At 38.4% G+C, this 14736-nt stretch overlaps 1 protein-coding gene across 5 annotated transcripts in view; it reads left to right on the top strand.

Annotated features, from left to right (window-relative positions):
• The window catches only part of GPM6A (glycoprotein M6A), a 262338-nt gene that overhangs the window by 240293 nt on the left and 7309 nt on the right, over positions 1 to 14736 (top strand). For all 5 annotated transcript variants that reach the window (XM_028481689.2, XM_007127582.3, XM_028481688.2 and 2 more), the window contains one exon: positions 11562 to 11715. In XM_028481689.2, the coding sequence (XP_028337490.1) occupies positions 11562 to 11715 (154 nt within the window). The remainder of the gene's footprint in view (positions 1 to 11561; positions 11716 to 14736) is intronic.

Below are 14736 nucleotides of genomic sequence, written 5' to 3'. Positions count from 1 at the left end.
GTATATGTATAGCTGATTCACTTTGTTATACAGCAGCAACTAACACACGATTGTAAAGCAATTATACTCCAATAAAGATGTTAAAAATAATGTCTTTTTGAAGCTGAATATATTAATGAATTTCTATTTGGAATTCTGAGTAATATTAATAGGTGGAATAAATTTTTTTTGGAACAACCATATTATTATTATACGATAAGCTTCCAGAATTAGTACTGAAAGAAACTTATTTTTATATCCCTGTTTTTCTATGCTGTATAAAATGTAAAATGGTTACTAGTAACTGATTCTACTCACAAAATGCAATTCTGCACGGTGCACAGACGCAGTTAATTTTACAGCAGCTTTAGATCACTGAACACAAGATGCTAATCGATATTCTCTTCTCCTGATGAATACTCTTGAAAGCATAACTTGCTCTGCATTATGCATTTCTTCTCATGCAGTATCAAGACCACTTCAAGTTCATTTCAAATTTTTAATGCTGTCATTCGAAATCCTTAATGTGAAGCACATAAAACACAACGGCACAGTATTAACCTTTGGGGGGTAAGAACCATTAACTAGTTTATTAAGATCATGTGAAAAGTTACTAAAATATTTTAAGTAACAGATTTTATTTAAATTCAATGGCAAATGGCCCTAAGTTGCGTACACAAGTCAAACATGTTACTAAATACATTAAACGTGAACTTCAGTTTAAAGAATATAGAAATATTTATTTTCTTTGAATTTCTTCCCCATTAACTTTTTAAACCAAAAAAATATATATTTATTCGGTTGTAACTTGAGAGGCATTCAGTGGCGCACATTTTGAAATCATGGGTTAGTTGTTACACCCATCACTCTTTTCTTATTTCTAAAAATTTCCCATTAGTTTTATGATAGAAGTATGGATCTCAGAATTTATCTGTGCTTGTTCTGATACTTTAGATTTTTAAGCCCAACACGTTTATTTATTTATTTATTTATTTTTGCGGTACGCGAGCCTCTCACTGTCGCGGCCTCTCCCGTTGCGGAGCGCAGGCTCCGGACGCGCAGGCTCGGCGGCCATGGCTCACGGGCCCAGCCGCTCCGCGGCACGTGGGATCTTCCCGGACCGGGGCGCGAACCCGTGTCTCCTGCATCGGCAGGCGGACTCTCAACCACTGTGCCACCAGGGAAGCCCAAAGCCCAACACTTTTGAAGTAAGAGAGTTCTTAAATGCGCTACTCTCTGTGGAAATTAATACATTTATTTTCCATAAATCCGCCTGCTCTAAGTGTTATACAAAGCAGTACAATTTTTGAAAGTATATGTATTCATTTGCTAGAGCTGCCATAACAAAGTACAACAAACTGAATGGCTAAACGACAGAATTTATTGTCTCCCGTTTCTGGAGGCTTGAAGTCCAGGATCAAGATGTCAGCAAGGTTGGTTCCTTCTGAGGGCTCTGAGGAAGATCTGTTCCTCTGGCCTCTGGTTGCTGGTAATCTTTGGAGATCCAAGCTGATAGAAGCATCACCTCAATCATTGCCTTCATCTTCACCTGGTGTTCTCCCTGTCTACATGTCTGTGCTCAAATTTCCCTTTCTAAAGGACACCGGTTACATTGGATTAGGGCCCTCATTTTAAATTTGCTTACCTCTGTAAAAGCCCTGTCTCCCGATGAGGTTGCATTCTGAGGTATGGGGGTGAGGAATTCATCGTATGAATTTGGGAGGAACACAGTTCAACTCATAACAATGTGCCTTATAACAGCAACAGTATGCCACGCACAACGTTTAAAGCAACAAAAATAAGCAGTTACTTTTGTTACCCCCATTTTACAGATGAAGAAACATATTCTATTTATAGTCCTTCAGTATCCAAGGGGATTGGTCCCGGGACCCCCATGGATACCAAAATCCACAGATGCTCAAGTCCCTTTAATAAAAAAGTGCAGTGTTTGTATATAACCTACACACATCTTCCCGTATACTTTAAATCATCCCTAGGTTACTTATACTACCTAATACAAAGGAAACTCTGTAATGGGTTGTAAATACAGTGTAAATGCTGTGAAATAGTAGCTGGTGTGGTGGCAAATTCAAGTTTTGCTTTTCGGAACTTTCTGGGATATTTTTAAAGAATATTTTCCATTCGTCGTGGTTAAATCCAAGGACGTCAAAAAGGGAGGCCAACTGTATTTATCTTAATCCTTCCTGTTAGCCTCGGATGTTTATAGATTTTGACTACAGCATATTAGACTAGTGTCCATAAGACGCACTCTATAGAACTACCTTTACGTCTATTCACTATGTAATGACTCCTGGCTCATTTTCATAGCTTAAAGTTAAGTTTTAATAATAAATCCAGTATTAATAATAGGAAATGTTTGTCAGGTGCTTACATATGCCAGTTGCTATGCATGGGACTTTATGAAACACTAAGGCATTTGATCCTCCAAACTATGTGAAGTAGATACCAATACTAGTTACCTTCATTTCACAGATGAGGAATCTGCCAGCAAGAGATGAGTACATAGTGGGCAGTGGAGCCAGATTTGGATTCGAGCATCTGGCACAGAGCCCATGTCACTAAACTCATGGTCAGGATTTGCCTTGTCATTTTATGTTTTATTTGGGCTGACGTCATAGGAGAATTATCTGGTTGTGAGAGTTGCTAGTAATTCAGCAGTCACTTTCGTTTTACATTTTGGTGAGATCATTCATTGATGACTGGAAAGTTCCTTCGTTGCAGAGATGTCCTCATTTTAACCTTTATCCACAATCATGAATTATCTCTTTTTACAAGACAAGGATGCTCTGTGGGATATGAAATAGCTCAGTCATCGAAGGTAGTTTTCTATTTTGATGACTGCCAATAAAGAGTTCTAAGGTAACTTCCTAAGTAAAGTTGTCATCAAGGAACTCTGCCTTCTAGTCTGTCTGTAAAATCCAGTATCTTCGAAAGTAAATTAAAAAGATAATAACAGTTTTGATCCAAGACTGCCAAGTTCCTAGAATAAGGCTTAGTTTCTCTCTAGGATATTCCAACTCTAACCTGAAGAAGGCAACATGATTTGTTTCAGATTATAACAATGCACTTTAACACTTTCTCAGTAGGGAGAAAGGGGGTAGGTGAGGGGGCACATAAACTGCTTCAGGCATAGTGGTAATATTTAGAAATAATGTTTCAAAAAGCAGTGCATGTGGAAGACGGCACCAGGAGCTTGTTTGCCACAGGTATCTGAGGTGGATCTCCTGCGTGCACTTAACAATTTCAGAACTGGACCGTAAATACGGGACAGTACACCAATCTCAGTGTGACCATCCAGACATTAACTCTGCTGGTACATAAATTATAGCAAAGAAAGAGAACATGGATCTCATTCTTTTCAGATTTAGGGCATAAAACTTGACAAAAAAATTTCAGTTAGCCTTAGAAGATGACATTGACAAAATGGGAAAATCTCTTGAAAAAAGTAAATCTTCTAGTGTTAGAATTTTTAATTCAAGAGACTTAAAACTGCTGGAAATGAAAAATTAAAGAAAAAGTTTGAATCATCCTGATTCCTCTCCAGTCACCATAAGTCATGATTGGAATTCTATTCAAATAAAAATAACTTCTCGAAATATTGAGCCAAGGTTTTGTTTTCTGTTTGTTTTTGTTCTTTTGATTACTCAAGTCATGAAATATAGTCTAATGCTAAGCCTTTCTTTTTAAAATTTGTATAATCAAGTGGCGTTTTTAGACTTCTCTATGTATCAGATCATCCATCAGATCATCCTAGGATATAATTTCATAGCATTTATGACTTTTAAAATCCTAAAGTATTTTTTCAAAAATAAACTTTTAATTTTACAATAGTTTTAGATTTACAGAAAGACGAAGATGGTACAGAGAGTTTCCATATATATATAAAACTCAGCTTTGCCTATTAACATCTTACATTAACATAGTACATTTGTCACAATTATTGAACCCATATAGAAACACTATAATTAACCAAAGTCCATGCTTTATTCAGATTTCCTTAGTTTTTACCAAATCAAATGTTCTTTTTCTCTTCTAGTATCCCACTCAGGGGATACAGATACCACACTACAATTTAGTCATTTCTCCTTAGGCTCCTCTGATCTGTGACTTTTTCTGAGACTTTCCTCGTTTTTTGATGATCTTGAAAGTTTTGAAGAGTAGTAGTTAGGCATTTTGTAGAATGTACCTCAGTTGAAATTTGTCTGTTTTTCTCATGATTAGCCTGGGGCTTTGGACTTTGGGGAGGAAGACTCAGAGATAAAGTATCTTTCTCATCACATTATTTCATATACATCTAAAGTACTATTAATTGAAAAAGAAAACTAAAGACATTAATTAACACATTCTCTGATCCATGTGTTCCTAAACAAAATAGATCTATTAAAAATAATCATGCTAAAATACAATTTATCATAAATAAACTGTACATAGCAGGATAATACTCTATAGACCTCTATTTTCATTTCTACAGAATCCTCAAAACCCTCAGTTTCTGATTTACTTAATATAAAATTAAATCTTAGACTTTGATGCCCACTGAAAATTTCTAAGGGAATATCTCCATAACTAATGAATTTTCCATTTCTGCTTATAAAGATATTCCAGTTTAAATAAAGTCATTTGCAGGTATAGACTGTTCAAGCAAATTTTATAATAAAGCTAGGAATTCATCTTAAGGATAGATAGAAAATGTCCTCAAATTCATAGATTTTATGAATCCCAATGTAACATCCTGAATACATTCACTCATAGTAGCTGCTTCTACTGTGAGTGACCTCGATTTTATATGTTCGGGTGACACTGCAAATAGAAATATAATTTTTTACATTGGTTCAGATATTTAAATTGGTTCAGATATTTCCATACGTGTAAGAGTTATAAACAGGCCACTAGATTGGGGATGAAATAATAACTCTGGATTACAAATGGCCTTTTAAAATATTGATTAATAGATACTTCTCTTTTTCAGTCAGGAACTTCATGCCCACTGTACTGGGAATAATCTCCACACAAAAGATCTTTATTTTTATATTTTCTTTTAAAAAAAAGCAAGAGTTATATACTTTTCTGACTTTGCCTTTAAATCAGTAACATTTTACAAAACATATGAAGCTTCACCATATTTTTGAGACTCAATTTCTTTATCTCTTTTTCTCATTTTGAGATTAACTACCATAGTTTATGTTTTTAAATTACCTTATGGGGAAATGGTATATTAAGGATATAAAACTCAAAAGTTCACTGAGGAATGACTAAGCCTAGTATTACTATTTTGGGATTCTTGGTCAAAAATACATTTCTCAGATATTTACAATGTAATTGATAATAAAATAGTATTCACTAAGAGGAAGTTTCCTCTGTAGTAATGTTTGCTGGAAAAGATGCCAGTAATGCTTTTATCTTTAATATAATTTGATTTTGTTTGAATTCTGTTTTCACTTGAAAAAGTAAGCTCTGGGCTTCCCTGGTGGTGCAGTGGTTGAGGGTCCGCCTGCCGACGCCGGGGACGCGGGTTCGTGCCCCGGTCCGGGAGGATCCCACGTGCCGCGGAGCGGCTGGGCCCGTGAGCCGTGGCCGCTGGGCCTGCGCGTCCGGAGCCTGCGCTCCGCAACGGGAGAGGACGCAGCAGTGAGAGGCCCGCGTACCGCATAAAAATAAATAAATAAATTAATTAATTTTTTTAAAAAAGTAAGCTCTCCGTAAGCACATACATGCTGAGCACATTGATGAACATGGGTGACTTACAGTGTTTGCACAGAGGGTGGTTAAAGTCTGTCATAGATGTTGACCAGTATATCCCCAAGGCCTCATACAGTACATGTTGTTGACACATGAGATATTTTAATTATTAATGAGTGAGTGACTTCCATCTGGGGTTCGGAAGATAGAAAGAAGTTCCATGAGTAACCTTCAGGGTGCTAGTTAGAATGAACTTTTTAGAATACTGCAGTAATCCAAGTGTTAGATAAGGCAGGTGGAAACTCGTGATGGATCCTGTGTTATATTCTGAAGTATTTTAATTTGATTTGTTGAATGAATGAGACCAATGCAAGGTAAAAAGAAGAAAGCATTACAATTAATATATTTTAAAATAGATTTTATTTTTTAGAGCAATTTTAGGTTCACAGCAAAATTGAGCAGAAAGTACAGAAATTTCCTATATTCCCCCCCACCCCAACACATGTACAGCCTCCCTCACTATCAAAATTCTGCACCAGGTGGTACATTTGCTACAATTAATGAGCCTACTCTGACGCATGATAATCACCCAAAGTCCATAGTTTACCTTAGAGTTCACTCTTGATGTTGTAACTTCTGTGGCTTTAGACAAATGTATGACATGTATCCATCTTTATAGTGTCATACAGAATAGTTTTACTGCCCTAAAAATCCTGTGTTCCACCTATTCATCCTTCCCTCTTCTGCAACCCCTGGCAACCGGTGATCCTTTTACTGGCTCCATAGTTTTGCCTTTTTCAGAATGTCATATAGTGGGACTCATACATTTTGTAGTCTTTTCAGACTGGTTTCTTTCACTTAGTCATATGCATTTAAGGTTCCTCCATGTCTTTCCATGGCTTAACAGCTCATTTCTTTAGTGCTGAATAATATTCTATTGTCTGGATGTAGCACAGTTTATTTCTCAGTTCACCTACTGAAGGACGTCTTAGTTGCTTCCAAGTCTTGGCAATTATGGATAAAGTGGCTATAACTAAGCAAATAATTTTTTAAAGAAAGCTTCTGATCACTACTTGCGCTAAGATAGTTTTGGGCCATGATGTTGACAATGATGATGCTTGCACATTTTCAAGTAATTTACATAATAATGTAAGAATTTTTTCTGCAGCAAACTTTACACTGTATACTTTTCAGGGCCTACTGAGTTTGGTATCGTTAATGCTGTTCCATTTTGCATTCTTAGTGATAGTATATTCAGGTGTCCATTTGCTTTTTTTTGACTTGGCATTTTCTCGTATTAGAACTGTGGTTCTCAACCAGGGGCTATTTCCCTACCGCACCCCCAGGGGACATTGAGAAACTTTGGTTACACAACTGGCATCTATCGGGTAGAGGCCAGGGATGCCGTTAAACATACTGCAATGCATAGGGCATTCCCCATAAGAAAGGATTTTCTGGCTGAAAATTTCCGTAGTGCTGAATTTGGGAAGTCTTGATTTTGAAATTTGGTTCACGTCCAGTCCCTCACTCATCCGTGCATTTGGCTGTTTTGTTGACATTGGCAAATCATCCCAATTGTACTTTTTTTTTCTCCTTCAGGTGTGGTACCCTGAAGAGCCTAAAGATAAATAGCAAAGATGTTTTCACATCAAATGTACTCATGAGAGCTTTATTGATTCCAATAGAGCAGTAGTTCCGCACACTGGACACCCACTAGAATCTCCTGTAGGAATATTGTAAATACAGATATAGTTGGCAAGGGCAAGGCCTGAGCGTCTCTTTCTCAGATTTGCCAGATGATCCTAACGTGTGGCCACAGCTGGAAAGCACTGTCAGAGGCTGTGCACCCTCAGTGCATGTCCATCCAGTGAGACAGTATCTCTAAGCCTGGAGCTATTTCTGCCTTTGATGAAATCTAAAGCTGTTTCCTTTTTTTTTTTACACTGTTTCCTTTTGCTGTTCAAGTGGGGACATGATTGAATTGATACTCTTTAAATCATTGGAAATATCATTGAAAACATATTATTGTGAAATGAGGGGGCTCTGAGGTAAGATTTAGCTAAGTACTTTTATATCCTGTGTCTCGAAACGTTAATGAGAAAGGGACCTTATAGACAGTAACCTGAGTGGAACCCAACAGTATACGTTTGGTATATGTTTGCATAGATCCGTTTTGTTCAGTTCACTAAAGTTTGGGTCTGCCTCATGCCTGAATTTGTTCATTATATCATAACATTCCATTCGGTATGTGGCTTAGTTTTTCAGTGTTTACATAGTTCATAGACTCAGAGACTTGGGAGTCAGAGTCAGTTGGCTCTTTTTCATCAGGGCTGCTAACTTCTAAGATGTTATTTTTACCCGGCTTGGTGCACATCTGCTAAAGTTGCCCAGAAAGTCTGTAGCTCAACCAAGTCTGATTTTCTTAGACATCAAGCCTAAGTTCATAGGAGTTCAGATGAAAAATGAATTACCTTTTATAAGTCATTCTCCAGTTAAATACACTGTAATCTCAATAGCTCCATAATCAAGGATCAATCGTCTATTTTAGCCTTCTTTCAAAGGTTATGAAAACCTTGTCTCCCGCAGTTCTATATTTCACCCTCCCTTCTAAATTTCTAACAATGATTAGAATATCCAGGTTGAGATCAAAGCAATAATTACATGTTTCTTTTAAAATTTTAAGCCACTAAGAAGTAATTCACAGCAATTTTGTTGAATTTAATCCTAACCATCAACAAATGTATTTTGAGTAAAAACAAAAACAAAACAAGGAATAGGATAGCAAGAAGATGCTATTGTGAAAGTCATTTGCATGTTCTGATGAAACGGTACTCAAATAATGATGTGATAATGAGATTGCTGGATACTAATTATGAATCTGGCACCCAGTCCCTATCATTTAATGGTGGTTTTTTTACCATTGAAGATCAACAAGTTAACTAATCTAAACCAAGGAAATTTTACTGAGATTTTTTTTCTTTGAGAATTAGGAGGAAATGGTCAGCATTTTAATATGTGAGTGATATATTAAACAATGGCTGAAATAAGAAAAGCCACTGAGTCTACTTTATATGTCAAACTTCCACAAGACCCATCCCTCCCTCCTTTCTTATAAACAGGGCCACAGCTGTTGAATGTAGAAAGTAAAATTCCGTGCTGTTCAAGGCAATAAACACCAAATGCAACGTAAATAGGTTAGTCTGTCCATACCTCACCTTTAGAAATGAAAAATAATTTTTTGCTGAATCAAACAACTTCCTCTCTTGGGATTTCTTCCTAAGTAAGATTTACCGTGGACCATGTTTACTGTTAAGTGATTTCGTATCTGAGCCCTGTGAGAGAGGTCTGCTAATTTCCAGTCTGTGAATGAGGAAGTGACTCTGAGCCTTAAGTGAGATGTGAGTGATCCAGTCCTCTGATGTCAAGTCCAGGGTTATTTTATTTCTTCCAGTTTTTGTTTGTTTTCACTAAACCCCCCAAACAGATATTGCAGAGTTAAATTTCAGAAAGTGTTTCGTCTGAATAGATGTTAATAAAGGCAAAAAATAAGATTTTTCAAAATCAGAAGAATTTTTCAAATGCTCAGAGATTGTTCTAATAAGAGTAGCTTATTTAAGATACAGAGAACAGACTGATGGTGGCCAGAGGTGCTGGTCAAAATGGGTGAAGGGGGTCAAAAGGTACCAACTTCCAGTGACGAAATAAGTTAAGTCCTGGGGATGTCATGTACAGCATGGTGGTTATAGTTAATAATGCAGTATTATATATTTGAAAGTTGCTAAAAGAGGAGATCTTAAAAATTCTCATCACACTCACAAAAATTCGTAACTATGTATGGTGACAGATGTTAACTAGACTTATTGTGGTGATCATTTCACAATATATACAAATATCAAATCATTATGTCGTACACCTGAAACTAATATAATATTATGTATCAATTATACCTCATTTTTTTTAAGTAGCTTATTTATTTATTTAATGCTCAGACAGCAGAATGCATATCTGTCCCACTTCTAGTGCAAAGCTAGAAATAACTTATGATAATCATGAGATATTTTATTACATACAGAGAATTTTTACCTAGAATCACACTTGATCAATTTAAATAATTCGTCAGTCTTAGTAATTATCAGAGTCTAAGCGAAACATAAAATAGGAAGACAGACTTATATTTTTAGCATCTTTAATTTGGATACTTGAGTGACTATGAACTGCTGCTCCCTGAAATGTAACTGCTTGATACTACAGTTCAAAAGCAAAGTCTCTTGCGTCTTAGAGCAAAAGTTACGCGCTAGTCGTCATGAAAAACATTTTCTCACAGCAAAGATTTACTCTGTAACGTTCAGCTTTACTACTGTGCCATAACATTATGGCAAGTATGAGTCAGAAGTGTGGTTGAAGAGTCGTTCCTTTCCTTTCCTTGTCAAGAAGCAGCAGCATGTTTCAGAGGGCTCTACGCCACTTTGAGTCTAAACCTATTGAATTCTAAGTCCCGTTCCGCAGCGAATAGCACCTTCAAAAGAAGCTTTTGAAAAATCCCCTGGGACAGAAAGAAAAACAAGGTAGAGAGGACGAAGCCAAAAGCACGCTGATTACTCTCCCGTGGGTTCCGAGTTACTAGTTCCCTCCGGAGAACTGGGTCTGGAGCGGCCATATCATGCTCATTGTTCCTGAGACTGTAAATTAGCCTGGAGAGCTACAATTGTGAATAATGAAAATGTTAATAAACAGGGCTTTTTCCTCCAAGGAGTTCCATTAACAAGATCTCTTCAGTTTTGGGGTGGTTTCCAAACTTCCTAGAGTCTCTCTCCTTGAGTGGGAGCCCTCTTTGAATAGCTTTCCCAGACTGCAGAAGTTCTCATTCTTTTTATTTTCTCCAAACGTGAAATGAAGCCTAATTTCCTTATTCCGTAGAGTCCTATCATTCAGGCAAATATATATATTTGATGGTAGTAGTAGTAATCACAGTAATACTATCTAGAATAAAAACTAGCTAAAAAAAAAAAAAAACTAGCCAATACTTTGGCTTCTTATGCGCCAGATTCGATGCTGAATGCTATTCCCATATCATCTCATTCCAGCCTCTCCACAATCATGCAGTGGTTGTAATTGTAGATTACAATTGTGATTGTAATTGTAGATCAATTTAGCAGGTATTCTCTTGCAGAGGCAGACACAGAGACATAAAGAGCAGCCTAGACTCATTCCAGCTCAGAAGTCTGTGCCTTTAATCAATGTGCTCTAAGACCCCTGTTATTGCTAAATAAATGTGACAGGTAGGCTGGGGACACTGTGAGTGGCATATCAATGCTTGGTCCGTCAGTCAGTCAATCAAAGGTAAAATTAATATGCATGAAAGAAGACTTAGATTTAAAGTTTACAGAAGTCATTAAAAAGGAGGAGGAGAAATATACACCAATATTATATACTAAAATGGCTTGTGAATCATCATATTTAGAATGTTAAATGTAAACACAAGTCGCTTAAATATTTATGATATAAAATCGTGCCCATTTAGTTGTAATATAAAGTTATTGACAAGGTTTTAACTCACTGTGCAGAATCCCCTGTAAATTTACCAGGTAATGTTTTCTAAAGTTTAAAAATTGTGCGGTGAGATTTTTAAGATAAATACGTGAATGAAACAGGCATTAAGATGCAGCTGGATGGTCTCTTCCTTTGCACATCAGAAGCTCGGTTTTCTGGCAGGTTTCTTCACGTGACCCATGATATTCACCGTCTCTCAGCTTCCCAGGTCGCAGTGCCTACCTGGGTTGTAATAATGCAAACCTTTGATAGCGAGCTATGTAAGTTAAGCATAAAATTCTTCGTTTCCAGTAGATTATGTGTTTTCTGTCTCGACTTCTTCTCTGTTGCAGTTTATTATGCTGACATACCTTTTCATGCTGGCCTGGCTGGGAGTCACCGCTTTCACCTCGCTGCCAGTTTACATGTACTTCAACCTGTGGACCATCTGCCGGAACACCACCTTAGTGGAGGGAGCGAATCTCTGCCTGGACCTTCGTCAGTTTGGTAGGTGAATCTCTGGCTGTAAAACAGCACCTCATATGGTTTCTCCCAAATAACTGCCTCTAAAACAGTGTAAATCACTTTGGAACCATCATTGCTTCTTCTACCAAAGAGATAGGTGTATCAGAGTCTTCACGTTTAAGTCATTCTTTTAAAACTGAAATAAGTAGGAATTTCAAAGTGATTGGAAGTTGATCTCACAACATGAACCCGCAAACATGTATATGTGAACAGGCTGACAGGTTGTGTTTCCCGGTGTTGGCAAGTTATAATTTTGATTTTCCTGTCCTGATTCCTGTGAACTTTTCCTACTCAATGTGATGTTTGCATAGTATTTTCATTCTCTCATGATAAACTATACAATTTGTGAAGTCTGCTACGAAGATCATCTAAGAAATATGTACTTCATTGTCTTCTGAAATAGGGCAAAAAAAAACACCTTAGCATTTCATAATAACAAAATCAAAAAATGTTAAGTACATCAGTAGTCCTCTTTGGTTATTTTTATTTAGGGCTAAAACCTCACATAATAATAATACTTTCTTATGTACATAGGGGCTTACAATGTGTAGACCCTATTCTGAATGGTTTGTACATGTTGACATGTTTTAATTCTTACAATAATTAAATATGGCAGACACTGTTATCCTCTTTGTAAATGACAAAATTGAGGAACCAGGAGATTAAATTACCTGCCCAAGGCGATACAGCTGTATGACTCTGACAGAGCCAGGATTCACCCCCACCTAGCTTCAGTCTGTTCTTAGCTAGAAGTTAACTGCCTCTCCTGTCAAAACAAGTACTGAACTATGAATGTGTAGAGTCTAATCTCGCCTAACCTATTTGGAATTCTATCCCATCATTTGTAAAAACATGGGGGCTACAGAATTTATAAAAGATATGCAAATTCACAGGCCCAAAGGGACTTTTTCTCACAACACAGCTATTAAAATCTAAAGAACATTCTAAATGTTTTTCTCTAATGGGGGTTTCCTCATACTTCAGGCAAGCGGGAAACATTTCAGTAGACGGTATGTGCGAGCCTGTGGCTCTAAGGTTATACTGTAGACAGATTGTAGGGTACGGATAGAGCTAGCCTATTACCAGCTAGCCGTGTGTTCCAGAAGTGTGGCCTGCCCACCCTCTTGTCAGAAGGTGTCCCCAGCCACCATCCTCTGATGAAAAGCAGGATGATCTGCTCTGCGCATGAGGCTCTTGGCAAGAAGATGATGGAGGGAATGTGGGCAGCTCTTCCACTGGGGAGGTGTTTTAACTTTGGAATCATGTCCCACGTAAACACAGGAGAAGGAAACGTCGGCACCAGCTGCTGGATGCAGGTCACTTGAAAATAGCTGCTTGGAAAACCACGGCCCTGACTTCGGTAACCACCACCCCACATACTACAATGTCTTCCTTTAATTCTGCAGATCTGAACAATTAAGATTGGAAAAGATGTGACTAGTGTCACAGAGAGGGTTGCCAGGTAGATTACAGGACTCCCAGTTAAGTATGAGTTTGAGATAAACAAGCAATATTTTTTTTAGTCCAGTATGTCTCAGATATTGTATGGGACATAATTCCAGTAAGTGTAAAGCATGGCTATGATTAAAGCTGCTCTTTGAACCTTAGCACTGTTTACAACATAGTTACCAGGATTTATGCAAGTTTAGCTTTTCTTTGTGACATGGAAGGGAAGGCACTTTTCAGATGTCATGCAACCTTTTACATCAGCCTTAAAGGCTTTCTGTTTGCTCTTAACACAGAATCTACTGCCTGGAAAGCATTTATTTACCCTCCAGGGCTTCCCTGGTGGTGCAGTGGTTAAGAGTCCGCCTGCCGATGCAGGGGACACGGGTTCGTGCCCCGGTCCGGGAAGATCCCACGTGCCGCGGAGCGGCTGGGCCCGTGAGCCGTGGCCGCTGAGCCTGCGCGTCCGGAGCCTGTGCTCCGCAACGGGAGAGGCCACAATAGTGAGAGGCCCGCGTACCGGAAAAAAAAAAAAAAAAAAAAAAAGTCCTATTTACCCTCCAGATAATAGGTCCTTAACAGGAATCCTGAATGTTCATATACAATCAAGTTATAAACCAGGGGCATCAGAATAGAAAAGAACGTTCACTCCCCAAAATGTGGATTATGATGGGTACAGACAGAGACAACAGAATGTCCTGATAGATTGTATGTGGGGTTGGGAGAAAAAGAAGATTCAAGAAAGAATTCATTTTTTGATTGAGCAGCTGGGAAGATGGATTAGCTCTGAAACGAGACGGGAAAGCCAACCAGAAGAGCTTGCTCAGGAGTGGGGCAGGTGAGCGAGAAGATCAGAAGTTCAGTTTTGACAATGTTATTAATTTTTAGCTGCTTATTAGAAATCTCAACAGAGTTGTCAAATAGGAAATTGGATATATGGGTCTCACTTTCAGGAGAGTGGTATGGGCCTGGTTATATGGATTTAGGAGTCTTGATAATGTTTAAAGTCAAAAGCTCTGAGACAGGATGAGATCAGCAGAGGAGACAGATGACTGAGGACTGAACACTGGGAAGCACCAGTGAAAGGGGTCCTAGCGGAGAGGAGGAACCAGACAGAGGTGCTGAGAGGGAGAAGCCGATGAGAGCAGAAAGGCAAAAACAAGGGACTGTAGAATTGGGACCCAGATGAAGAGACCGTGAAGGACGCAGAAGTCACCAACTGCCTCCAGTTCCACTGACTGGCAAGTAGAAGGAGAACTGAGAATTCATCTTCCGCTTTAGCAAAGTGGAGGGTTTGGGTGACCTCTGTAAGAAAAATTTCCACGGAGGATTGGGGTGAATTTGACTAGAAAGGGTTTAAGTGGAAATGGAAAGAAAGAAATTGCAGATTGAGCGAAGGCAACACTTCCTGGAGGTTTTGCTGTGAATGTGAATAAAGAAATGGGTGTGGGTTTCCTCGGTGGCAAAGTGGTTGAGAGTCCGCCTGCCGATGCGGGGGACGCGGGTTCGTGCCCCGGTCCGGGAGGATCCCACGTGCCGCAGAGCGGCTGGGCCCGT

This window comes from Physeter macrocephalus, chromosome 20, assembly GCF_002837175.3.
Source record: "Physeter macrocephalus isolate SW-GA chromosome 20, ASM283717v5, whole genome shotgun sequence".
NCBI lineage: Eukaryota > Metazoa > Chordata > Mammalia > Artiodactyla > Physeteridae > Physeter > Physeter macrocephalus.
This window is presented reverse-complemented; position numbering and strand designations above follow the sequence as displayed.